The 27,500-nt window shown below is 41.3% G+C and overlaps 1 protein-coding gene across 4 annotated transcripts in view; it reads right to left on the reverse strand.

The window, feature by feature from the left end:
* The window catches only part of LOC123503241 (osmotic avoidance abnormal protein 3-like), a 59,864-nt gene that overhangs the window by 3,763 nt on the left and 28,601 nt on the right, over positions 1-27,500 (reverse strand). Inside the window, exons 6-19 of one of the 4 annotated variants that reach the window (XM_045252806.1) lie at positions 27,083-27,252; positions 24,445-24,675; positions 23,416-23,555; positions 22,638-22,863; positions 19,575-19,774; positions 19,010-19,200; positions 18,668-18,712; positions 17,176-17,401; positions 15,365-15,490; positions 15,093-15,228; positions 10,951-11,138; positions 5,966-6,070; positions 4,670-4,775; positions 2,219-2,476 (exon numbers count right to left, since the gene is read on the reverse strand). In XM_045252806.1, coding sequence (XP_045108741.1) covers positions 2,219-2,476; positions 4,670-4,775; positions 5,966-6,070; positions 10,951-11,138; positions 15,093-15,228; positions 15,365-15,490; positions 17,176-17,401; positions 18,668-18,712; positions 19,010-19,200; positions 19,575-19,774; positions 22,638-22,863; positions 23,416-23,555; positions 24,445-24,675; positions 27,083-27,252 — 2,348 coding nt within the window. Of the gene's footprint in view, positions 1-2,218; positions 2,477-4,669; positions 4,776-5,965; positions 6,071-10,950; positions 11,139-12,099; positions 12,369-15,092; positions 15,229-15,364; positions 15,491-17,175; positions 17,402-18,667; positions 18,713-19,009; positions 19,201-19,574; positions 19,775-22,637; positions 22,864-23,415; positions 23,556-24,444; positions 24,676-27,082; positions 27,253-27,500 lie in introns of all 4 variants that reach the window. The other 3 variants (XM_045252809.1, XM_045252808.1, XM_045252807.1) reach the window with 3 other exon arrangements.

The following is a 27,500-nucleotide window of genomic DNA, read 5'->3' on the forward strand; positions in this document are numbered from 1 at the left end:
TTCTACGTAAGGGAAGCACCAGCTGTTGTGTATGAGCTGGGTAATATAGTGTTGCTGTGTTGTGTTGCATTGCCTCGTGTGTTATCTTGTTATTTTGTATTCCGTGGTACGTAGCTTGTGTTGTTGAATTGCTGCGGGATAAAAGACTTGATGTTTATGAGGCAGAAGTGCGGAGAGGAAAATCTGGTGTTTCTCTGATGTGTTGCATTGTGTTGTGCTTTATTTCAGGGATATTTTTTTGTGTGTTTTACGATAGTTAGTTACGAGAATAAAAAGAATGCCACTTTGTTATGTTACGTTCTTTGCTTTGGGTGTTTCTTGTGTTGCAAGTTAAAGTTCTCTCTAGTGTTCAGTTATAGGGCTAGATTCATGGAAAAGATGTGTATTAGGTAGAGAAGTAATAAAAAAAAAACACAAGCATTAATTTTGTGTTGCTTTACGTTATTTTTTGTTCAGTTGTGTGGTGTTGTGGTGTTGCGTACTGAAAGGCTGTTGTTTATAGGGATGCAGTGATATAAAAGAAAACTGTGGTACTAAATTGTGTTGCATTGACCCTTTTTCTACGTGAGTGTGTGTACATGTGCGTGTGTTGCAGGGTGTGTAACTTATGTTGTTGAAAGTTACGAGATAAAAAGAGATTGTTTATGATAGTACAGGATTAAAAATTGTAGTACTAGATAGTGTTGCATTGCGCTGTGTGTGTGTGTGTGTGTGTGTGTGTGTGTGTGTGTGTGTGTGTGTGTGTGTGTGTGTGTGTGTGTGTGTGTGTGTGTTATATGTTTCGCTCTTTGTGTTGTAACAGTGTTGCATTCTGGGAAATGTGTATATGTATTATGCATGAATTAGATTAGGAGAAAAGACAGTGTTGAAATATGCTTGGCTGGTGTGTTGCGTCTTGTGTTCCTTGTATGTGTATAATTGTGTTTCGCGGAGAGTAAATACTGCTGTGTTGCATGGAAGAGGTGACTTTACTGTTTACCTATTGCGTAGAGAAAAACTAATAAAAAAAAACTGATGCGCTTTTAAATTACGGTTTTTAGAAGGCAGTGTGTGTTACTCGGGTGTTGCAGGGAGACACGGAAGACTTTAGAGTTCTTTATGGCGTACAGGAGACAGGTGGAAGAAAAACTAGTGTTGTTTTTACGTGTTGCTTTGCGTTGCTTTGCTTTGGTTGCCTCGTGTTTCAGGGAAGGTAATTAGTGTAGCAGAGGTGTCGCTGGGTGAAAGATACGGCCTTGTTGTGTTGAGAGAGAGAGAGAGAGAGAGAGAGAGAGAGAGAGAGAGAGAGAGAGAGAGAGAGAGAGAGAGAGAGAGAGAGAGAGAGAGAGACAGAGAGAGAGAGACCAGCTTTATTCTATTTGTATATCTTTTAATACTTATTCTGTGTAAGAGGAAGAGGAAACCCTTGTTGTGTAGACTAACCGTGTGTCTCATTGTGTCTGTTCGGCATGGGAGAGGAAAGAAACTAGTACTCTTATGACTGTGAGCCCCGTATTCACTTTGCTCTTTCACCATCATTACTCTCCAAAGACCCTTATTGAAGACCCTCATGCTTTCAAGGGTTCTGGTGATGCCAAGTTATATTTTCAAGGGTATTCTTATGGTTCTGGTGACGGACTGGTAAGATTTCTAGATTAATATGAAAAGAAACTGTCTTGAAAAACTGGCTGGTTGTCTCTGTGGCCTTGGAAGAGTGTCACGGTGAGAGAGCAAAGCGTTTCTGAATGCGGACGTGTGTCTTTTAGTGTCACTCCGGAATTCTTAATACAGAAAATGGGAAAGATGCGAGTAATTGTAAAGGTAAAGTGACGTTTGGGGAGAAATGTAATGTGGCACAACAGTTAAAATGAAAGAAAGAGAAGAAAATTATACAAGAAAGTGAAGAGAAAGAAGGAGAAAAATGGAAGAAAAGAAAAAGAAGACTAAGTAAAAGAAGACGAAGAAGAAGAAGAAGAAGAAGAAGAAGAAGAAGAAGAAGAAGAAGAAAATGAAGAAGAAAACGGAATAAGAAAATGGCTGGATGATATGAAGAAGGTGTCAAATTCAAGAACAACAGCTGTGGAGAAAGAGAGAGAGAGAGAGAGAGAGAGAGAGAGAGAGAGAGAGAGAGAGAGAGAGAGAGAGACATAGACATACACACCGACAGAGACAGAGAATTACAGATACAGACACGAAAACAGACAGCAACAATTATAACTTAACAGCATTCATTACTCACCTAGCCACCCATTATTCATTACACTAGCACCACCACCACCTCCACCACCACCGCCGCCACCACCACCACCACCACCACCACCACCAACACTGGAGGTGGAGGAGGAGTTGGAGCCCCACGAGGTGTTGTAAGACCCATTGGTGTGGTTCATGGAAGCGTTTAAAGTTCCAGGGTTAGACCAGCCACCAGGACCCAGGCTGGCTGTCAGGTGGTTGCCCGCTGCCCCGCCTCGCTTAGTGGTAGTGGTGTTGCTGCTGCCTGTGGGTGAGGAATAGTGGTTCAGAAGTGTGATGTGTGGGTGTGGGTGGTGGTGGTGGTGGTTGTTATGTGTTGGACGAAAGGATAGAAAGGAGGGAAGGTTGTAAAGGAAAAAGGAATGAAGGAAGAAGGAAGGGAGCAAGGCATGTAGGAAAAAAAAGGACGTAGAGAAAGAATGGAAGAAGAAAAAGAAGAATGAAGAAAAGGAAGAAAAAAAAAAGAAGGTACAGGCGAAGGGAAGAGTCGGAAAAAGGAGGAAAAGACGAAAAAGAAAGGAAAGAAGAAGAAATTGATCAGCATAGCAAGAATAAAGGAAAAAAGGAAGGAGAGGAAAGAAAGGATGACGAAAATAGAAGGCAGAGAGAGAGAGAGAGAGAGAGAGAGAGAGAGAGAGAGAGAGAGAGAAGTAGAAAGAAGATAGATTGCCCAGGAAATATGAAAAAGATGTGACCGGGAAAGAAATGAGAGAAGAGAAGAATCGTTACAGAGAGAGAGAGAGAGAGAGAGAGAGAGAGAGAGACTTACAATATTTTCATTTCCCTTTAACTTTATAGACTCAACTTTATCAATTTATTTATTTTATTACACGGTTCTGTTATTTTCGTCTTTGATCTCCTATTTCTTCTTTTTGCGGTTCATGTTCACAAATTTATGTCAAAAATAAAACTTTCCACTAGATATTCTCTGTAACAAGTGCAGCGTGATGTAGCTGGAATCTCTCTCTCTCTCTCTCTCTCTCTCTCTCTCTCTCTCTCTCTCTCTCTCTCTCTCTCTCTCTGGTCGGATTCAGCGATTTAATTAAAGGAAGACGAGAAGTGCGAAATGAAAGTCGTTGTCTTGTCTGTCTTTCCTCACACTTTGTCTCTCTCCTTCATCCTCTCTTGTCTCTTTCCTTCACCTGTGTTTTCATTTTTTTTTTATTAATTTCTTTTAGTTAATTGTCTACTCGTGTGTTTCATGGCTTCTCCTTACTCTCTTTCATTTTTCCTCCTAATTTCTTACTTTTATTTCTCTCTTCTTCTTCTGTCTCTTTCATTTAGCATTTCTTTTCTTTTTTTTTTTTTTTTTTAATGGGTCCACTTGTTTGTTATTATTTGTTCATTTTTTTTCATTTTTTCTTTAATTTCTTTTTTCTACTTTTTTTGTTATCTTGCGTGTCTTATAATTACGTGTTTATTTGTTTTTCTTCACTATTTTATTTCTTTTCGTTATTTTTTTATTTCATACTTTCTTATAACACATTTCTTACATTTATCGTGACTTCTTTCTTATTTTTCCTTCTTTCGTCTTGCCTGTTAATATATTATTCATTACTTCCTCTCGTTTCTGTTTTTTTCTCTTTTCTTTCCTTATTAGATATTCATCTGTTCTTTATTATGCATGGCTGTTTTCTTTTCACTCCCTTCAGAGAAACACACGGAAATTATAAAAATGAGAAAACCAGAGAGAGAGAGAGAGAGAGAGAGAGAGAGAGAGAGAGAGAGAGAGAGAGAGGAGGGTGAAATACATACACACATACACACTTCACCAGAAGAATAAGTAACACAATTAAATCTTCAAAAACACTACGTCTTAATTTCTACACACACACACACACACACACACACACACACACACACACACACACACACACACACACACACACACACACACACACACACACACACACACACACACACACACACACACACACATCTCATTATCTCTCTGCTAATATTTCATACCGCACTGTTTTCACCACACATATTTTGCACCTCCAGACACATTAAGACTCCCAGGATTTAGTCATTCACCGCGCAATACTGATTTTACAACACATCATTATCCCACAACTAATATTTCCTACCGAAGAAGTGTTTATACAAGTAGCAACACTTCATACCGTACTGTTTGAACCCCTTGTCAAAACCCACCACCTTTATATTCTACCTTCACACACTAGTGGCTCATAATCTGAAACACTTCCGCTATTCACCTTCACTATTTTCAAAGGGCTGTAATTGAAGTGACACGAGTTTTGAAGGCTATTTCTGTGATTCTAGTAACATGTTAGCAAGTTATCAGCATTATCAACAGGACAAATACTGTTTAGGACTTGGTTAATCATCTGTGTGGCCCTTCAAAATAATCGTGGTGAGAGAGCAAAGTGTTTCTGAATAAGGGTCAGCTGCCAGACACCCAGAATGTACTTACCCACGGCGGAATCGTCTTGAAATCGCACCAGCAGTTCATTGGCTCTCTTCTTGGGCTTAAAGTAGTTGCCAGCGATATCTTCCTCCTCGCTTCTCTGTAGTTTCTGCTGAAGTAAGCAAGAGAGGGCGTCAGACTGCGCTGGGTGGGAGGGGAGAGATCTACGTGTATTCCTGCTCGTCCGTCTCTCTATCTGTTTCTCTCTATCGGCGTGTGCTGTCTGGTTAACTGTCTGCCTGTCTGGGTGCCTGGTTAATTGGCCGGGTGCATTGCTTGGCTGTCTTTCTATCAGTGCGTCCATTTGATTACGTATCTCCGTGCTGCTTGGATCGTGTTTCTGCCTCTCTCTCTCTCTCACACACACGCTTCCTGCTTGCTTCTCTGTTCCTTTTCTCCTTTATGTTCGTCTATGCTTTTCTATTTCTCTGTATCTAAATAGTGTATTTCTAAAGTGAGTCTTTCTCTTAACTACATCAGTGATAGCAAGAAGGTATGAAATGTATTGTAAAATCTAATGACCTTCTATAGAATGTACCTCTTCCTATTTACATGAGTTACCTGCCTTATAAGAGTTTTTTTTTTTCATTTAAAATTCACATCAGTACTTGATTAAATTACGTCTAAAAAGGGAATAACATGAAATATTCCCTCATGTATCGTATCATTCAATCTATTCATTCCTGCTCTGTGTCTGGATGTACGTACCTTGCTATAGATATTCACACTTCTAACCTTATATTCGCAGACATCAAAATATCTAACAATGAGTAATAGATAATAAAAGATGTATCATTCATTTGCTTTCCTTTGTGTTTACGTTATCAACTCAACATTATCTCAATTAAAACAACTAATCTCATTAGGCAATAACTGATAGCTCCCTTTCACCTTTTACATTTCCACCTTCCTTTCTCTTTCTATCAGTCTATCAAACCCTTCCATAACTATATTACTCCATCATATAACACCAGCACCATCCTCTATTGTCAGTCTATTAATCTCTTCAGTACCAGGACGCGTTTTCATATTCATTCTGGTTACTACTGGACGATTTAATACAGATACAGAAACATATGTTGGGATTAGAATAGTAAAGACCCTGGCCATTATTTTTCTGCCCTCCATAGACCCTTCGTAATGCAAATAAAATCGTCTAATCATACCCAAAAAATCAAAAATGTGTCTCAGTATCGAAGGAGTTAAACCCTTCTATAAAAGTATCACACATGTAATAACACCAACACTAAACAAAATCACACTTAATGGAGAGGAACACGGAGTCATTCCCTTTATACTAACCTTCCTGCAACACTTCAAGCAGTTTTCAGGGCTGGCTAAAGAGGGCGTGCGGTGCTGCGTGCGAGGGTCGGCGCTGCATGGAGTGAGCGGTGCCGGAATGGCGTGCTGGGGGAGTAATGGGGAGGCGGGAGAGGGTGCTAGAGGAATTGAGTGGTGCTGGGGAGAGGCGTGAGATGGCATGGCAAAACAATTCGAACCACGCTGCCCAGGTATAAACACGGCCTATTGCAGGAATGGAAGCAGGGAAATGAGCATAAGGAGGAGGAGGAGGAGGAGGAGGGAAAAGGACACTTAAAAAAAACCTGGCCTGTTGCAGGAATGGAAAGAGAAAATGAGCACAAGGAAGAAGAGGAGGAGGAGAAGGAGGGAAGACGAGGGAGAAGAGTAATTAAATAGAAAACAGGTAGGAACTATAAAAAAAAAAGTTAATATACAAACTAACAATCATAGAAAATAGTAAAAAGAATAAAAAAGAAGATAAAGTAACAAAAAATTGGTGAGTTACGTAAAAACAAAAGAAACAAACTGAAGAAAAAATAAACAGAACTTTTACAGAAACTTCAAAAACTAAAACGAAAATTGAGCAGCAAGAAAAAAAAAGCAGAAAAAAAAAAAAGAAGAAAACGAGAAACAAGAGGAGGGAGTAAGGAGACAAGGAGAAGCAGGAGGAGTCTCTAGCGTGGCATTGTGGGAGTTTACAGGCAGAGGAGACGTGGTAGGCATGACAAGTGATCTCGAGGGGAGTCCATCTATAAGGCTGAAGAATTGGAATGCGCGCAGGGGAAGAGGAGGAAGAAGAATAGGAGAACGAGCACGAATGGAGAGGAAAGTGGAGGGAAGTGGAGAAGAAGAAGAAGTAACAGCAGCACCACCAGAAACAAAAAATAAATAAAAAGAAAAGAGGAAATGGAACAGGTCAGGAGTAAAAAGAAATGAAAGTCCGAAGGGAAAATATCAGTAAAAGGAATAGAGAGAAAAGAAAGAATAATGAAAAAAAAAAAAGATGAAGGAGAGAGAAAAGAACAAAAACAAGAGGAAAGAAATAAGGAAATGTAAGAGAGAAACGGGAGAAAGTAGAAGAAAAATGGAGGAGGAGGAGGAGGAGAAAGAAAAAGAAGAAGAAAAGCTAAAGTTCAAACAGGAGGAGGAGGAGGAGGAGGAGGAGGAGGAGGAGGAGGAAAGATCTATGTTTTGTTTCTTGATTAGGGAAGCAACACGGGGGACGCCAACACAATCTGCTTCCCTCACCTCACCTGTTGATCACCTACCAAACATCAGACCCCCGCCCCGCCTCGCCTCGCCTCGCCCGCCCCGCCCCTCGCCCCATCCGTCACCCCGCCTTGCCCCGCCACAAATCAGACCCAGAACAAACTATTAGCAGGATTGGATGTTTTTCTTTCTATATATTTCTTTCATTCTTTCATGCTTGATCTTCCTTTTCTTTTCCTCCTCCTCCTCCTCCTCCTCTCCTCCTCCTCCTCCTCCTCCTCCTGCTCGCCATTAGAAGGATAGCAAGTGATGGGTTCCCGCTTTCTCTTATTGTGTATTCCAATCCTAAAGTGCAGCTGTTTCTCTCTCTCTTCGTCCTCTTTTCTTTATTCTTTTGTTCTTTTGTTGCACTTTTTCCCTTCCGTGTATCCTTTCTTCTTTTTTCTCTCACTAATTCTCCTCCTCTTTGTCGTCTTTTTCATGTCCTTCCTCCTCCTTCCTTTGACTGAGTTCTAATTTCGTTATACTCTCTCTCTCTCTCTCTCTCTCTCTCTCTCTCTCTCTCTCTCTCTCTCTCTCTCTCTCTCTCTCTCTCTCTCGCTCTCGCTCTATGTTATCAATCATTCTCAAAAGTCTCCGTAACGTAATGAATGGCTAACCAGAATTCGTGAATCGTATTGGAGGCGGGAAACTGAAAGGCTGGTACACGAGAGGGCAGGGAAGGTCATTCGTTGCTACAGGTGAAAAAATAATAGAAACATAGATACTAAATTACATGCAGAAATTCTATATGGGGACTTGACTTACCTGTGTGTGTGTGTGTGTGTGTGTGTCGTGACCTCGCACATTATGGAGGTCAAAGTTCAGCTAAATACGGTAATCTCGCGAGCTCAACTTTTCTCATACACACGAAGCTTTAAGATCACACCAGACTACGAGTATATACACATTAATGGCTGCTATTTTGTGTATACCTTTAGCTTTTGTTTTTTACACGCTCACACACACGCACTTAACATTACCGCTCGTGTGTGTGTGTGTGTGTGTGTGTGTGTGTGTGTGTGTGTGTGTGTGTGTAACTTTCAGTACACACGTCATGTTTATCTACACACGGATATGTACGTACACATGTATAAAGTTTCTGAATTACGTTCAATGTCGTTCTTTCATGTACGTTACGAGATATGCGAATTCTCTCTCTCTCTCTCTCTCTCTCTCTCTCTCTCTCTCTCTCTCTCTCTCTCTCTCTCTCTCTCTCTCTCTCTCTCTCTCTCTCTCTCTCAATAAATGTTAAACAGACAGAACAAGAGTGAATTATTTTTTTATAGAATTATTAATATTGAACAAAGAACGAACGAAAGAGTTTCATGTTTCAGGCAGTTTTGTTTCACGTCTCCATTACAATAACATACTCGAGTGAAATATTTAGCCGCGGGGAACGCATCGAAGCAATACATTATGCGACAGATCTTTGTGGTGTAGAAAATATATTCCGAGACTCGGTTTAACTTCAACATTTTAGATCCGGTAATGCTTGAAAAAGAAAATGAATATATAGAAACAAGTGTAGAGGGTTTTTTTTTTTTTTTTTCTTCTCCTTTCCTTCATTTTGTCTTTTTTTTTCCTCTCTTCTTTTGTTTGTTTGTTTGTTTGTGTCATTCGGTATTAGTGAATGAACAACATTTTCCTGGTTTTTCGCTAAAGTTTTGTTCATCTTTAATTACTTTTTTTTTTTTTTTTCGTTAGTCATGTTCTCGTTTCGATCTATAGAAAAATGTGTTCGATTCCGCCAAATTAACTTCTTTCCCTCTCATGGCTTAACTTCCCTTCTCTCTCTCCCTCACCCATTTCCTTCCTTGTTCTCCTTCTCTTCCACCACTTTCACCTCCACCTCCTCCTTCCTCCCTCAATTCCAAACCACCTGTCATTTCCACTCCCTCCTGCCTTCCCATCATGTCTTCCTATTCTCTCCCTTCCGGCCTCCCTTCCCTTCATCTCACGCTGCCTTCCCTCCCTCCTTGCAGTTCCCCGTGCTCACCCGAAGAGCCTCCCAGCTTAGTTTATGCTCAGTGCCATTCTGCCCTGCCGAAAATGGCCCCCAAATTTGTATGACCCGTTAAAAGCACGAAGGACCCGATTGTATGATTTCAACCATTAGAGGGAGAGAGAGTGGGGCTGGGCAAGGAAAGGGAGAGGGAGAGATGCAGCAAACGTATAGATAGGCAGATAGATAGATAGATAAATAGATGGACAGATTGATATGTTGAAAGTTGAAAAGATAAATTGACTGATAAACAAACAGACAGAGAAAGAAAATTAACGTGTGTGTGTGTGTGTGTGTGTGTGTGTGTGTGTGTGTGTGTGTGTGTGTGTGTGTGTGTGTGTGTGTGTGTGCGTGTGAGGGCGGATAGCTGCATGAAACTCACTAGAAATTTATGTCTTGTGTGCAAAGTGGATGGAAAGACAAGATGGGGAGATTAGAGAGAGAGAGAGAGAGAGAGAGAGAGAGAGAGAGAGAGAGAGAGAGAGAGAGAGAGAGAGAGAGAGAGAGAGAGAGAGAGAGAGAGAGAGAGAGAGAGAGAGACATTCCACATTGCCATCGTTTGCATTTAGTTACCTAAAAAAAAAAAAAAAAACACGACTCAACATTTGCATAAAAAAAGGGACGAGGATTGTCACGTGTTTTGTTCTCTTGGTGTAAAGTTTGTCCTTTGAATATTCTGAACATTTTTTATTCTCTCTTTCGTGTATATAATCTTATTTTACTCTATATTTCTAACTCCACTCCACCGAGGCTTTATACTTTTGACATTATCTCGACGCTTGTGTTTTTAGTCTTTTTTTTATTTAGTGCTGCTGAAAAAAAAAAATATAGCTCGTTTTATAATCAACTTGGCCTGGTTTTGGTTCTGCACTTTTAAAAGAAACCTACCACGGATTTTTACTTTTATCAAATTCTTCTTCAGTTTCCGTTTTCTCTTCTTCTGATAAGCTTACTTTAAAGGGAAGATGTTCAGAATAATAAAGGTTTGTGTGTGTGTGAGTGTGTGTGTGTGTGTGTGTGTGTGTGTGTGTGTGTGTGTGTGTGTGTGAATTTGTCCCGTACAAGCACAAAAGCATCCCATCTGAACCTATTCTTTCCCTTCCTTTGTTCCTTTTTTTTATACTCTCTCTCTCTCTCTCTCTCTCTCTCTCTCTCTCTCTCTCTCTCTCTCTCTCTCTCTCTCTCTCTCTCTCTCTCTCTCTCTCTCTCTCTTTTGTTCACTTTACGATTGTGGTGGTGTTCCTGGTGTTTCTTGTCCCTATTTCTACCACCACCAGCGCATCCACACCACTGGCATCACCACCACAACCAGTACCAAATGTTCAAGTCATCACCATCATCACCATCACTCACTTTCATCACTCTAATCTAAACACCACACTTATTTTGCCTGCATCTATTGTGCATCACTGTTTTTTTGTTCAGTGTCATATTGCATCATCACTTTCAAATCACTTTCATCACTGTCACTATCACCTCTACATCATTCATTCACTGTATACACTACACGTCACCTTCACCTTCACTGTCACTAGTTTCATCCTCATCTGTTTATCACCATCACTAAATCACTTTTATATCATTTACAGGCTATACTCATCACCATCACCACCACTATCACTAATTCTATCTACCCACTACTTCATCTATCACCACCACCACTGTCATCATCACCAACCACCTTCACCACCACCACCACCACCACCACCAACACCACCGCCCATCAATCAACCTGCAAAAATGGATCCATCTTCTCGTCCCCCAGCGTGCGTAGTTCCTCCTCCTCCTCCTCCTCTACCTCCACCTCCCCCTCCTCGGTGTCCTCCTGGGGCGTGGGCGTGTCAGCTCCGTGGAGGGTAGCAGACCAGCCGCCCATTTTCGCGCTAAGGGCCTGGCGAGGGCGGCCGAGACACTGCACCCCTGTAGTGACCATCTTAAAATAGTGACGCGTCTGGGGTGAACTGGGGGCTTACAGGGATGGATAACACACACACACACACACACACACACACACACACACACACACACACACACACACATAAAAACATGCGCACACACACACACATAAACACATGCCTGCGCGCACACACACACACACACACACACACACAAACACATGCACATGCACACACACACACACACACGGTCTCATACAAGCATGTAGAATCTAGGAAAGGGAAAATATGAAAAGTGAAAGCTGTAGGCAGTCCCTTTCTCTCTCTCTCTCTCTCTCTCTCTCTCTCTCTCTCTCTCTCTCTCTCTCTCTCTCTCTCTCTCTCTCTCTCTCTCTCTCTCTTTCTCTATCCCTCTCAGTTTTATTATCTTACCTGCACGGGAGAGAGAGAGAGAGAGAGAGAGAGAGAGAGAGAGAGAGAGAGCACCAACTAGAAAAAAAATAATCACAACTCGTCCCATCTGAACTTTCATCCACTTTCTACCTGCTACTTAAAGATGTGGAAGTGACTCGCGCAAACACTACCACTAACACGCTAAGCTCTCAGGTACACAGCATTGCATCTCTCAGGCGTCTCGAGCAGTGCAGGGAAGACAGAGGCAGGGGAGGGTGACGGCGGGCAGGGGTCATGCAAGGTGAGATCTAGCATGCTATAGTTTGAGTCAGGCAGAAGCATCAATAGGCAAGCTTGAAGGGAAACGTTTTCTGTACTAAGGCGTGCTAAGGTTTTCTCTATTACCCGTGCGAAATTTGAAGCGGAAACTCAGCTGTTCTTTGCTCTGTGTCCCAATTTTTTGTTTTCTTTCGTTTTAATGACTGATTATTTAAGGCGTGACATGCGAGCTGGTTCATGGATTAGTTGATTAGGATTAGTGTATTTTTTCTCTTTCCCTTTCTCTTTTTTTTCTGACATGCAGTGAGTAGAACCTTTAGAATGCTGTCATCGTCCTCATCGTCCCACATTCCAAGTCTGGCCGGCGCCGTTTGGGAAGGAAACCGAGCGCCGGGCTGGATGCGATTATGAGGCGCCTGACCGGACGTGCCATTGCTGCTGGTGGTGCTGCTGATGCTCAGGTTGTTGTTGAGGTTGTAGTTGCTGTTGTTGAGGCTGAAGCTCGGATTTTGATTTTCGTTGTACTTGTTGAGGGAGTCAGACAGATTGTTGGTGCCGGTGGTGGTGGTGATGGTGGAGGGGCCTGCAAGTGTGAACATGATAGGCAACATGCGCGAGACAAGTCAGGGAGGGCGCGGTGCTGTCCACTGCTGTGAGGTGAGGGTGTGTGGCCTCCTGCCCTGAGGTGAGGGAGGTGTGGCGACCTTCCCGGCAGAGGTGGAGCACAGAACAACGGACTTCACGCAGACCCTCGATACGGACGGAATTCGAACGCGTGTATAAAGTGTTTTGTTGACGAACCGTGGACACCTGAACCGCGTGGAGTGACAACCTTTTTTACCGGTGATTTAAGATCCTTTCAGCCAGGTATGCGGGGATATTGCTCATCTCACACCTGCTTCCACATATAAACCTTACTTTGATTCTATATAAGGTAGTATAATGAATAGTTACCGGCAAAATTCCTGAAATAACAAAGGTTCCATTTTCAAAACCGCGTGAGGTGAATTCCGTAAATATGGAGGGCCTGCATTGCTACCCGGAAAATATGCTAAAATAAAAATACTTAAAAAGATCCACAAACAGAGATGCGTTAAGGGACAGGTAAAGGTCTCTCTCACCTGAGCCGGAAAGGTGTCTGTGGGGGGTAAAGAAAGACCCCCTGTTTACCCTGTAGCGTTATGGTGAGGGGAGAGGAGGGGTCAAGGGACACATAGGAAGACACATTGACCTTGAATGACCTTGAATGACGTGACCTATCCGCCCTGACCGTAATTTATGCGTTTGTGCGTGTGTTTGTGAATCTGACCTTTAGAAAATGGCTTTGTGAATGGCAAATGTGTGTGTGTGTGTGTGTGTGTGTGTGTGTGTGTGTGTGTGTGTGTGTGTGTGTGTGTGTGTGTGTGTGTGTGTGTGTGTGTGTGTGTGGACTAGATGTGCAAAATAAGCTGCAACTTTTTAGCCAAACGAATATTATTGTTTACGCATGATTCAGTTTGGCAGCGCTGTTCGGAGGCCACGAAACATTTGGAAAAAGCTAATAATAATCATGCATATTCATCGCCAGCAGTATTTTTTGGTCTGCTAAACATTCTTTTGTGTTCACGTTTGTCCTCTTTACTGTTCGTGTTTTCTTTCATTAACCTTTTTTACGGTGTGTCGTTTTCACTTATTCATTCAAAGGTCATTACTAAAAAACATTAATTTCTGTTACACAACTATAAAATAATCATGTATCTTTACTTCCACCAATATATGAATTTACTACGAGCAAAAAAGCTGGTCATGAAATCAATCAAACACTCACAAAACATAAACCAAGAGAAGATTAGAATCGCTATCCTAGAAAATCTTTATAATTCTGAATAAAGTGAAGAGAGTGAACCACATTTCGTAATCTCTATCTGTCATTTAATCATTTCTACGCAAAGCTCACTAATGAAATTGCCTCTGTGAACAATAATTACATCTCGAGTGTCGTGTGTCGGAAATGTCAACAATAACATTAAGTCTTTACAACCATATGATAATTGTCTACCTTGACCTGAACCTCCGAGTGTCACCTTGACCCTCCCTGCTGGTGACCCGACACTTGGTGAGGTCATAGAAACGGTCATGTCAGGTCACGTTTCAAGGGCAACACTAAACATGGCGATACATTAAACAAAAGCCTTACTACGATTGCAGTGTTGCTGAGGGAAGACAGACAGACAGATAGACACAGACAGACAGACAGACAAACAGACAGACAGACAAACATACAAACAGACAGACAGACAGACAGACAAACATACAAACAGACAGACAGACAGACAGACAGACAGACAGAGAGAGAGAGAGAGAGAGAGAGAGAGAGAGAGTTGGGTGGAAGCATATAGAGAAGCAGACTCAAATACAAACAGACAGACAGAGAGACAGACAGACAGACAATGAAAAAAAATATAAATGGGTATTGGAAATAGACAGACAGCAAATATACAAACACACAAACAAACAAACAATAAACAAACGAATGATATCAAAGGAAATGGAAACTAAGTAAATATTGCTATGAATAAACAAACTGAATAAATTGAGGAAATTTTCAACACAAAAGGGAAGAAAAAGAACTTAAAACAAACCAAAAAAAGAACAAAATTAATACGTAAATTTATACAGAAAAAAAAATTAAGTAAAAGACCTACAGAGTACACACAGACAGACGCACACACACAGACAGACAGACAAAAAGACAGACATACAGACAGACATACAGACAGACAGACAGATACAGAATACAGGATGGTGGTGGTCCTATAAATTCTATTAGTTCTACCATTACAAACATGTATTTATATTGTCATGTGCGCAACCACTCAACAGCGAGTAAACACACACACACACACACACACACACACACACACACACACACACACACACACACACACACACACACACATATGTACACAACAATGAACTTTTTTGATTGGGTTGTTGTTGAGTATAAACATTTCAATGGAGCTTTTGTTTTTGAGTGATTTTAAAAATATTGTGAATTATTGCCTTCAAAGAGAATGATTATATTTATTTCCTGCCATAGTTATCATTACCTTATTTCACTCACATTTCATGCTTCACTCGACTAGTTCTCGTTAAAATGATCATTACAACAGAATCTACAAAAAAAAACTTGCAATAACTTTCATATAATAATGGAAAAATTTTGCTAGACACGATTAGGTTTGACTACACACACACACACACACACACACACACACACACACACACACACACACACACACACACACACACACACACACACACACACCTGCAGGAGGGAGTTTGGTCTTGACTATGAGCAGATCAGGGAGTCGCCACCTCTGATACTCGTCCTCCCACAGGGCCTCCTTCTTGATGGCGTCGATGTTGCTGTAATTGCAGTCTCTCCTTACCGTGGGCTGAATCTGAGTGGCGGAGAGGAGTGGATGATCTTAGTGGTGAGCTTTCCTGTGTATTCAATGGTCCAGAACTCTTTACTATGTACGGAAAGAGAGAGAGAGAGAGAGAGAGAGAGAGAGAGAGAGCATTTCCAGGACTCACTTTTTCCAGGATGGCCGTGAGCAGCTTCACTTGTTGCTCTTGCCGCCTAATTGTTTCCAGGTAATCAGTTCTCTCCTCCTGGAACTCGGAGGTTAAGTCTGAGATCTCGCGGTCCATTGCCTTGAGCTGCGGGGAAGGTCAAGTTAGGTCAGGTTAGGTCATATACATACATACACACATACACACACACATACATACATACATACATACATACATACATACATACATACATACATACATACATACTCTGGAACTCCCTGCCTGCTTCTGTATTTCCATCTTCCTACGACTAAACTTCTTTTTATAGGGAGATTTCAAGATATTTATCCCAGATTTTTACTAACTCACGTAATCTTTTAGGGAACTGGCAATCAAGTGGGCCTTTTTTTGTTTATTTTTTGTTGTCCTGGGCCAGCTTCCCCTATTCCATAAAAAAATACATACATATATACATACATACATAAATACACACAGGCGTTCGAATATTGGACAGTTATATTATGAAATGAGTACACTAACTACAACACCCCCTTTATTTCACTCTCCTGGCCGTATTTTTTTTTTTTCTATATATATAAGAAAACAAAGGACGATTCAAGAAGTCAATAGGCCGACACGTGATATCACTATTGTTATTGTCATTATTGTTGTTGCTTTCTTTCTTTCTTTCTTTCTTGCTCCAGGTTACTATTTTTGCTGGAGTTCTTGTCCCTTGCACGAGATCACGATAAGAAGGTAATAATATAAAGCAAGAAGACCGTGAAAGAATACCATCGTCTTTGCCATTACCTGTCCACAGCGAGGCCTGCATGGATTACACAGCATTACACAGACTTACACAGACTTACGCAGACTTAGGCAAGGTAGAAGAAGAAGTAAAAGTAAAAGATAAGACAAAAATAATAAAGCGAAAGGACGTTACTGCTCTTTTAGCTCACACTTGACGGGAACTTCACGTTAAGTATTGAAGTGGAATTAACCAAAGAAGGAGAGAGAAAAAAAAAGACTAGACATGAAAGTAAGAAAACATAATACAAAAGGATACACTGAGAAGTATTTACGATTAATTTCTCTCGCACTTAAAAGGAAAAGTTTGTAATTAAAAGCATTAAAAACAACAGGTTACAGTTTGGCATATTTGAAAATTGTGAGGACTTCAAAAATATGCCGAAAATTTTGTAAGACCTAAATGAAGAATGCATGACCACATATTTGTTTAGTATATCTCAGAGAACCAAATGTTGCAAGGAAAAGTTTGTAGTGAAAAGCATAAAAAACCAGATACACTTTTTCTTATCTGAAAATTCTGACAAAATTCCCCAAAATTCTAATACGAAATAAAAATAGAAATACAAGAACGGTAGTAAACTTAGCGGCGATTACGGTTCTTTTGGGCGCACACTTAGCGAGAACCCCAGTATTAAGCATTTGAGAGGCTGAAGGAACCGCCTGAAGGAAGCAACCACACGTAATCCGATTAAGAGAAGGAACAGTCAATAGGGATTTCCATCAGCCATCCGGGAACCAATCAGCGATCAGGTGGTGCGAGAATGACGCGTTAATTATGCACCGTGACCTATTTATGGAGCACGATCACCTGAGCTCATTGCCGTTAATTAGATACATGGGTCACCTGAAGGAGTGGAGCTAATTGTGTTCCTGATCTTTATTTTTTCAGTAGTAGTAGTAGTAGTAGTAGTAGTAGTAGTAGTAGTAGTAGTAGTAGTAGTAGTAGTAGTAATAGTAGTCGTAGTATCAGTTGCACCATCACTTATAACACAGGAGCAATCACATCAGTAACTCAATCTCACCTTAGCTTTCTGCCTCTTAGCCAGCTCGGTCTTCACTCTGAGCTCCTCGTGAATGTCATCATACACTTTGAGCATCACACCGTCCTCGTCATCCACGTTCTTCAGCGCCTCACTCAAGATCTTCATTCGCTTTTCCATGTTTTTCTTGCGCCTGTTCCTCTTCGCCTTCAGCTCCGTGTCTTGCGTCTTCTCTCCTCCTACCATCTTCTGTTGCAGCTCCTTCAATCTAAAGGAAAGAGAGATGAGTGAGAGAGAGCAAGAGACAGGCTTATATTCGTTAGCTTTGTTCTCTCACCACGTCTGTTTCCCAAAGCCACAGAGATTATGAACCGCGTTGATAAGAGTGTTTCTTCCGCTGATAATGTAAATACCTTGTTAATATATTACTAGAACTATAATAACGCCCTTAAAAACACGTGTAACTTCAACTACAGCCTTGTGAATGTAGTTTTCCTTTTTTTAGAATATGGATCGGGGACAGAAGAGAATGGATGTGTGACAAATACGTAGATACATAAAAAGGAAACAAAACAAGATTGAAAAGCAAAGTGAATATACAAGAAGGGAAGAAGGTGAAAGGAATGTATAGATGAGAGAAGTGAATGAGAGAATGGAGGAAAAGAATAGCTAGTTAGAGAAAGATAGATGGAAGAGGAGAAAGGGACAAATGGAGTGACTGGAATAGAAATGAAGGGAGAGTGAGAGGTGAGTGAAGAAAGGGAGATAAATTTAAGGAGTGGAGGAGAAAAAAAGAAAGGAAATTATACAGAGAGAGAGAGAGAGAGAGAGAGAGAGAGAGAGAGAGAGAGAGAGAGAGAGAGAGAGAGAGAGAGAGAGAGAGAGAGAGAGAGAGAGAGAGAGAGAGAGAGAGAGAGAGAGAGAGAGAGAGAGAGAGAGAGAGAGAGAGAGAGAAGAAGAAGAGCATTAAATTGTAGAAGTGAAATGAAAAGTGAGAGAGAGAGAGAGAGAGAGAGAGAGAGAGAGAGGCCAGGAAGAATAAATTTAGTGAAGGAAAAGAAAAGAAGAGAAGAATGATGAGGGGAAAGAGAGAGAAATGAGGGTAGAATAAATTTTGGGAGGAAACTGAGGGAAAAGGAGATGTCAGGAGGGAAGTGGAAATGAAGAGAGAGGGAGGGAGAGGAAATATGTCATAGAGGGAAATGCAGAGGAAAATTAAGAAGTGGGAGAAAAGGAATAAATGAATAATAGAATAAACTTGGTACAGAGAGAGAGAGAGAGAGAGAGAGAGAGATTTGCAGGGGTTGACAATTAAAGAAGTAATGTGGCAAACTCGTGAAGGAAGATCTGAAATGTGACTTGCATGAATGGAAAGGAAAAAAAGGAAGATTTAGAAAGATCACGAAAGGTATTCACAGGGATCAATGAGGAAGAAGAGGAAGAAGAAGAAGAAGACGATGAAGATGAAAGTGGAGAGAGCAAAGGGAAATAAGAAGCAAGAAGAAGAGGAGGAGGAGGAGGAATATACACTTACCTCTTTAGTGCTTCCTTTTGCATAGAATTCATCATATCCTGCGGTCTGAAAGTGAAAAAAAAAAAATGTGTGATATGTAAACTAAATATAACGAATAACAAATCACGTGAAAAATTTAAATCTAAGCATCATTTTTCTATTATCATGTATCAGAGGAATTTGATGTAACGAATACCGAGAAATTAACACACATACAAACTAACATACATAAATACACACGATAGTTGTAAATAGTCGAGATGGATGAACAGAAACAGATATAACATTACAAAATCAGTGAAAGTAAAGGTTAACTAGATCACTGACTAATACACACTGACGCACAGACACACGGACACTCACGGGGCAGGTTGAGAAACAGCTGATTTGGGTATGGTCTTGTATGCTCCCCCAGCTGGTCCTTGAGCCACATCAGCGCCGCCTGCAGGTTGGCTCTCCTCCTCGAAGTCGTCCTCGTAGATAAACTCGTCCTCCAGCTGTTGTTGTTGTTGATGTTGTTGGTACTGCTGCTGGTGTTGTTGTGGTGGTGGTTGCTGTTGTTAATTGTTGTTGTTAATGGTGGTGGTGGTGGTGGTAGGTCATTATTACCATTATCTCTAGTAGTTTTTCTTTTTTAACACCTTCAATACTGGGACACATTTTTACTTTGAGATTTGTGTACGATTAGACCATTTTATTGACATTAGGAAGGGTCTATGGAGGTCAGAAGATTAAAAGCCACAGTCTTCACTATTCTAATCCCCACACAAGAAATAGTGTATAGGAAATGCTAGTTTCTATATGACTCTCTCTCTCTCTCTCTCTCTCTCTCTCTCTCTCTCTCTCTCTCTCTCTCTCTCTCTCTCTCTCTCTCTCTCTCTCTCTCTCTCTCTCTCTCTCTCTCTCTCTCTCTCTCTCTCTCTCTCACCTCTCTTTCCTTGGTCTGTATCTCCATTATTTTACTTTCGTACTGCTTCTTGAGGTTTTCCATGTTGGCCTGAAGCAAAGCATTGTTCTGTTGCTCCGCCTGCATGTCCTCCTTCATCTTCAGCATCCTCTCCTCATACTCGTTGCGCACCTTCTCCCGCTCCTGCTGCAGAACACTCTCGTCCGGCGCCACTGACACGACTAAGAGGAACACAGGCTTGGGTTATTCAGGTATGGGTTTGTTGGTTGGCGGGGCTAAGGAGGGATTAGTGGGTCGTGAGTGGTTTGTTCGTGTGTTTTGTTAGGTTAGGTTAGGTTAGTTTGGTGTTAGTGATGTGTTATTGTGGTTTGTTTAGTGGTTAGGTTAAGTTAGTTTGTTTGGTGTTGGGAATGTGTTATTGTGGTTTGTTTAGTGGTTAGGTTAGGTTAGTTTTAGTTTGTTTGGTTTGGTGTTGGGAATGTGTTATTGTGGTTTGTTTGTGTGGTTAGGTTAAGTTAGTTTGTTTGGTGTTGGGAATGTGTTATTGTGGTTTGTTTGTGTTATTAGGTTAGTTTGTTTGGTTTGGTGTTGTGGATGTGTTATTGTGGTTTGTGTTGTTTGAAATAAGTGTTTTTCTTTTCCATTGATTCATTCGTGTCGGTTTATTTTCCTTGCGTTTTGTGTTTGTGTGTTTTCAGTCGTTAGTTTGTTGAGTGAGATTGTTTGTTTCTTATGTAACAGGAGGAGGGACCTTCATTGTTCACACTTGCATGTATTTTTGCAAGTGGATTTCTACTCATTACCAAAGCAACAAGCAGTTTTAGCCAGCAGCTTTCATCACTCTTATGTAAGGTCGTATTGCCCTTACCCACGACCTTTACACACTACAGAGGAGCTTATGGCCACTATCTAAATTACCAACTACAGGAATAGCTACGGCAATACACAGCCTCTTCTTCTTCCTCCTCCTCCTCCTCCTCCTCCTCCTCCTCCTCCTCCTCCTCCTCCTCCTCCTTCTGGTCTCTGCAAAGGAAGATGAGTCAAAACAAAATCAAAATAGATACATTAATAGGCAATGTTGCGAATTATTCAAAACTCCCAAAGAATACAAAATAAAACACTGTTGTATTTACAGAGAAGCACACCTGTGGCTCAATGCACGCAGGTAACTGTACACATGCGAAGAGTTTTGAGTCGTCGTACCAATGTCAGGATTACCGTACCTGAGGCGATGGAAGTATTATGCAGAAGAAAATGATTTGAAATTGTATGAAAAAAAGGTATATATTGAAAGTTGTAGATTAAATTGATAGATGAATGAATAAATTGATAAAATCCTTGTACTTAAAGACTTGGAGATGCAAAAATAGATAAATCAAATAGGAAGGAGAAAAAACTGATATACCCTCAAGAGTGTAAAACCAAAAGGACCACAAATTTGCGAAACTGAGAACACGAAACAAAAATAAAACCAAGAAACACACAAAATACAATACCAATGTACATATAAACGAGCTGATATTTTTGGGGAAAGGAATAGAAATAAGTTAAGACATAAAAGAGAATACAAAAGAGAAGAATTTATACGAACCCTTTGAAGGAAGAATTGAAAGATTAAAATAGAGAAAAGTCCTTGTGTTTTCTCTATAGCCTCGAGGGAGTATTTACATTGCACTACTGTTACAGAGAGAGAGAGAGAGAGAGAGAGAGAGAGAGAGAGAGAGAGAGAGAGAGAGAGAGAATAGTAATCACACGCCTGTCCCCTTCACCACACACACTATTTAGTAAAAGGGAAGGGCCAGCCAGAACTCAGTGTTTACATGGGAAGCAAAGAAAACGGCACTCTTTAAGGGCACACTAAGACAAACCAACCTGTTCCTCCCCCTCGATAGTCCTTCCTTCCATTTCCTGATGAGGACAAAGCGAGACACGTCAGAACAAAAAGCAAAAGATACATGCAAAAGTTTCAATTAACAGTACATGAAGATTAGCCATTCCTGATATTTCCTTTGTCTTTAATTCTCTTCCCCTTTTTTTTTTTTTTTTTGTAGAGAAAGCGAAGTTGGGTGAATATAAATCATGTCAAGTTAGATTAATTTAGCTTCAGTTTTGTTATTTCCCTTTCTTTCATCCTCCTGGCCTTAATTTTTTTTCTTCATCATGTCCTTTCTTCTTTCCATCTCTTTCCTTTAAGTAATCTAACTCTCTATCTCTCACTCACTTCAAACATCTCTCATTACCCTCATGTTTTACTCTAACCCTCTCCCCTCTCTTACCTTTATAATCCTCCCCTCTCATCTTGCTTCAATCTTTTCCCCTCTTATCTTCTCCCCTGTCATCCTCTTCCTCCTCTCTCTCTCTCTCTTTCTTTCTTTCTCTCTCTCTCCCTATCATGGTAATCTCAGTAATTGTCCTAACATGTCTTCTCGTTTTCTGTCAGATTAGTCGCCCCTTCAACGCGTCACGTGACCTTCCTGTCCAAGAGTCGTTCACCCCCCGGACCAGTGACGTAACAACATGGCCGCCTTTTAAGACTTAGACTGAAATATGTAAGTGTTTTTTTTCTGGAGTTTTGTTTAGTTTTGTTCCTTTTTTTTTTTCTTTTTTCGTGGTTGTGTGTTTTGTTTTTGTTTTTCTTTTCGTTCACTTGGTACTTTATATAGACTAGTTTTATTTTTGTTTATTTGTTGTTTTGTTTTGATTCGCTTCATTTTTTTTCTTTTATGCGTATTCTATTTATCTATTTATTTATTCATTTGTGTGTGTGTGTGTGTGTGTGTGTGTGTGTGTGTGTGTGTGTGTGTGTGTGTGTGTGTGTGTGTGTGTGTTGTTTCGTGTCGCTGTCATTTTTTTATCTTCTTTTCCTTTTCTCCCACTTCCTTGATTCTTACTGCTTCATACTGTTTCACCTCCTCCCCTCCTCCTCCTTCTCCTCCTCCTCCTCCTCCTCCTCCTTCCAATCTTCACCAAACATATAATACCTTTTACATCATTTCATACCACGAAAGTACATTTTTTAACCACCTAACTCCTCTTTCTCTTCCCAACCACCACCACCACCACCACCATCACCCAAACACTCACTGGTCTCCTGCGGGCCCTGCTTGTCGAGTAGCTCCTTGAGTTTCTTGATCTCCTCCTGGTACTCCCTCAGCATAGCGTCCTTGGGGTCCTCGTTGATCTTGGGCTTGTTCTTGATGTTTTTGGCACGATTAGCGTATCTCAGGGTGCTCAGCGTCTCGTCATAGTTGTTGTCGGCGGGGCTCAGGCAAGCCACCATTAGAGTCTTCGTGTTGCCGCCCAGAGAGTCCTGTAATGGAAGAGAAAGGATGCGATAAGGAAGTGGGTGTGTTTTGGTGTTTAGTGAGTATTGTTATTGAAAGGGTACCAAAGCAGAGATTGAGGGAATGGTAAAATATTCTTGGAGCGTTGCAAAGAATACTGAAATGTCACACTCTAGAGGAAAGACTAAGAAAGTGTTAAGATCCTCGTGTTTAGGAAGCATTGTTATTGAAAGAGGACCAAAGCAGAGATTGAGGGAATGGTAAAGTATTCGTGACGCATTGCAAGGAGCCCTAGGATGTCACGAGAACTGGAGGACAGACCAAGTGTTTAGGGAGCATTGTTAGTGAAAGACCAGGGCAGAGATTGAGAGAATGATAAAGTGTTCGTATCACTTCCAAAACAAACTACTGAAATGTTACGTAGACCAGAGAACAGGCTAAGAAAGTGTTAAGTCAGTAGACAAGTGAGAAAGTCAGCAATCTATTATTTCAGTCACTGCATAAATGATCAGTTCAGTCAGAGGATAAGTCAAGTCAGCCAGTCATCAAGTCATCATCCTGTCAGCAGCCCCGCCCACCTGCAGCAACCTGGTGAGCTTTGAGTCTCTGTAGGGAATATGCTTGCTCTTGCCGTCCACCAGCGCTGAGATGACGTTACCCAGGGCACTCAGGGACAGATTGATCTTGGTGGCCTCCTTCAGCCTGCTCCCCGTGGCTCCTGTAGCGGGGAGGATGAGGGAGAGGTCAGTCACACACACACACACACACACACACACACACACACACACACACACACACACACACACACACACACACACACATCCGAAGATCGGAAATAATGAGCTCTGAGCTCGTTCCGTAGGGTAACGTCTGGCTGTCTCGTCAGAGACTGCAGCAGATCAAACAGTGAAACACACACACACACACACACACACACACAGGAGGCGGTGGCGTAGTGGATAAGGCGGTGAGCCAGGGATCGGGCAGATGTCCACGCGTAGGTTCGAATCCCACCAAGTACGGCCTTGAAACTATGCCACTTGTCGAGTGGTTTAAAGTTACCTACATATCACCATGATACTCAGGTTCTAGGTGCTTACACCAAAGATGCGCTCGAGTGGTGATATGGAGCCTAATATGGGTAGCACTATAAATAAAATTGCCTGCGCCACTAATGGGTGGAAGCATAACAGCGCTTCCAATACTCTTCAAGTTACCTACAGGCGTCATAGGCCAGGACATAACACACACACACACACACACACACACACACTTTTGATATTATGAAAAGACAGCTACAAGTATATTGAAAGTAAAGAAGCGTACAATAAAACAGAGAGACAAACTTGAAAAAACACAGAATTATAAATTGAATTAAAGAAAAAAAAAACTTCCTGACATTTGAAATTAAAAGAAAACAAAATTTCCTAAGAAACAAAATAAACTTTACTGAAGTATAGAACAAGTCAAAACAAATCAATGAGAAATAAAAGAAAACAACAACCCAGATAAAAACACAACAAAACAAACATTTCCCAACATTCCTTTCACTTTTCACCCGCTTCCACCACCACCACCACCACCACCACCACCACTTCTTCACTCACCGGTCTTGGCTTGTCGTTCAGAACCCGCCAAGTCTACCAGGTTCAATTTTCCACTTCGTATAGCATCGTCCTCCCCCGTAGTCTCCATCATCTCCAGAGTGATGGTGAAGATGGAGTGTGAGCGAGAGGAGTCAGCGTTCATAAGAGTAGCGCCCGTGGACCGATTCTTCCAGCCTCGGTCCATCAGCTCCTCGCACTCCGATGTATTGTGGACCGGGTGCTGGGAGAGACCTGTGAGGAAAAAGAGAGAGAGGGGAGAAAAATTAGTGGGAAAGGTGGAAGAGAGAAAAGTAAGATGAAAATAAAGTAAAAAAAAAAGAAAGAAGGAAGTGGAAGAGTTTGCATGCCTTTTTTTAGGAAAGAAAGGGAAAAAAGTTAGTGTGAGGGGAGGAAGAGGGGAAACTAAGATGAAAAAAGGAGTAAGAAGAGAAGGAAATTGAGTGTTTGCATGTTTTTAAATGAAAGAAGAGTAGGAAAAGTTAGTGGGAGAGAAGGAAGAAGGAAAAATAAGGTGCAAATGGAGTAAGATGAGGGGAAAAAATAGAAGTTAAGTTTTATAGAAAAGAAGAGGGGAAAAGTTAGTGGGAGGAAAAGAAGAAGAAAAGAAAATAAAGTGCAAATGAAGTAAAGAGAGGAAAAAATGGAAGTTTTGCATACGTGGTAGAAAAATTAGTTGGAAGGCAGGAAGAAGAGAAAGTAAGCTGAAAAAAGGAGAAAGAAGAGGAAAAATGGAAGTCTGCATATGTTTTATAGGAAAGTAGAGAAGGAAAAGTTAACGGAAGGGAGGAAGAGGAGAAAGTAAAGTGAAAATGGAGTAAGAAGACGAAAAAGAATTAAAGTTTGCATACGTTTTATAGGAAAGGAAAGGAGAAAAGTTACTGGGAGAGGAAGAAGAGAAAGTAAATTGAAAAAAAGTAAAAAAAAAAGAAAATGGAAGAGAGTGCATACGTTTTACAGAGAAAGAAGAGTAAGAAAACTTAGTGGGAGAAGAGAGGAAGAGGAGAAAGAGAACTTGATTGAAGACACAGAAGGAGTAAGAAGATAAAAATCAAAGTTTGCATAAGTTTAAGAAGAGAGGAATGGGAGAGTCAATGACAGGTAGGGAGAGGAAAGGGAGAGGAAGAGGAGAAAGAAAGTTTGATAATAGATAGAAAAGGAGAAAGAAAAAGAAAAAAGAAATTGAAGACTTTACATACACTAAATAAAGATGGTACTGGGAGAGCTTGAGAGAGAGAGAGAGAGAGAGAGAGAGAGAGAGAGAGAGAGAGAGAGAGAGAGAGAGAGAGAGAGAGAGAGAGAGACCCTCGAAATATTGCCAACTGACGGACATTGGGGTATTAATATCTCATCTCCTCCTCCTTTTCCTCCTCCCCACCCTCCTCCTCCTCCTCCTCCTCCTCCTCCTCCTCCTCCTCCTCCTCCTCCTCCTCCTCCTCCTCCTCCTCCTCCTCCTCCTCCTCCTCCTCCTCAGTCAAGGCCACCAGGTAAGGGTCTGAAATGCCAATCGACCTTCGAGGAACCAAACTCTGCGTCACTAACTGAATTATGCAAACAATCAATAGTACTCGGAGGAGAGAGAGAGAGAGAGAGAGAGAGAGAGAGAGAGAGAGAGAAAATGATAATAGCTAAGTATGATATTACACAAATACAAATAAAAATATATAGAAAAAGACACCATGAGAAACAGATACGTAGACAGACAAACAGACAGACACACTTACAGACAGACATGAAGACCAACAATTTCTCCTAACTACACAAAAAACAAGAATACTGATAACTGTAATGCGGCGTCACATACGTAAGGCAGAAAAGAAAATTAGTACAAGGAGAGGAAGATAAAAGCAAGTATGAGAGAAAGAGAGAGAGAGAGAGAGAGAGAGAAAAATTGCAGCAATACTCATGAAAGGAGGAGATGATTGGGTTCTTGCGTGAGGGAGGGAGAGCTGGAGCAAAGGAGAGAGAGGAGGAGGAGGAGGAGGAGAGAAAAGAAAGGAGTGAAGTGTTTAATTCCCTCCTTGCTGAGTGGGGAGAGAGGGAAGGAGGGAGAGAGAGACAGACAGACAGACAGACAGACAGACAGGTGGACAGACAGACGGGTAGGAAAGTAGGCATGCAGGCTGACGAAAAAGAAACCTAATTTTACTTCTAAATCTTGTATAACTATAGGTAATGAGAGAGAGAGAGAGAGAGAGAGAGAGAGAGAGAGAGAGAGAGAGAGAGAGAGAGAGAGAGAGAGAGAGAGAGAGAGAGAGAGAGAGAGAGAGAGAGAGAGAGAGAGAGAGAGAGAGAGAGAGAGAGAGAGAGAGAGAGAGAGAGAGAGAGAGAGAGAGAGAGAGAGAGAGAGAGAGAGAGAGAGAGTACTGTTCACACACAAAAAAAAAAAAATCCTATGCCATTCCGACAGTATTTCTATTTAACTTCTTTAGGGACCAACACCTCACTGGGCTTTTTTTTACCCTTGGCTGGTGTTTCCTCTTTCATTAAAAAACACACAGACACTACTACTACTACTACTACTACAACAACAACAACAACAACAACAACAACAACAACAACAACAACAACAACACCTACTACTACTACTACTACAACAACAAAAACAACTATTACCACCACCACCACCACCACCACGCACCCTGTACATAGACGCCTCTGTCGGGATGTTCCTTAAGATCCAGCCTCTTCTTGGTGTCCACGCCCAGCAGGTCTCGAATTTCCTCGTTGTAGATCTCGAGGTAGGACGCGAGCACCAGAAATTTCATGTTTTCCGTTGTCTGGATCACCTCGAAGATATGCTCGAATGCCCTGGAGAAAAGATAAGATAAGGGTGAGGGAGAGAAAGGAGAGAGTAAGGAAGAGGAAGGAGAGAGTAAGGGAGAAAAAATTTAAAGGAGAGAACATAAAAAACAGGAAAGAAAATTGGGGTAGGGGAATGATGTAAGAGCAAAGAAAGTTAAACAAAGAGTAAGGGAGAGAAAGGAGAGAGGAAGAAAGATAATATAAGAAAAAGGAGAGAAAATTGGAGTAGGGATATGAGGTAAGAATGAGGGAGA

This window comes from Portunus trituberculatus, chromosome 13 (genome assembly GCF_017591435.1).
Source record: "Portunus trituberculatus isolate SZX2019 chromosome 13, ASM1759143v1, whole genome shotgun sequence".
NCBI classification, from domain to species: domain Eukaryota; kingdom Metazoa; phylum Arthropoda; class Malacostraca; order Decapoda; family Portunidae; genus Portunus; species Portunus trituberculatus.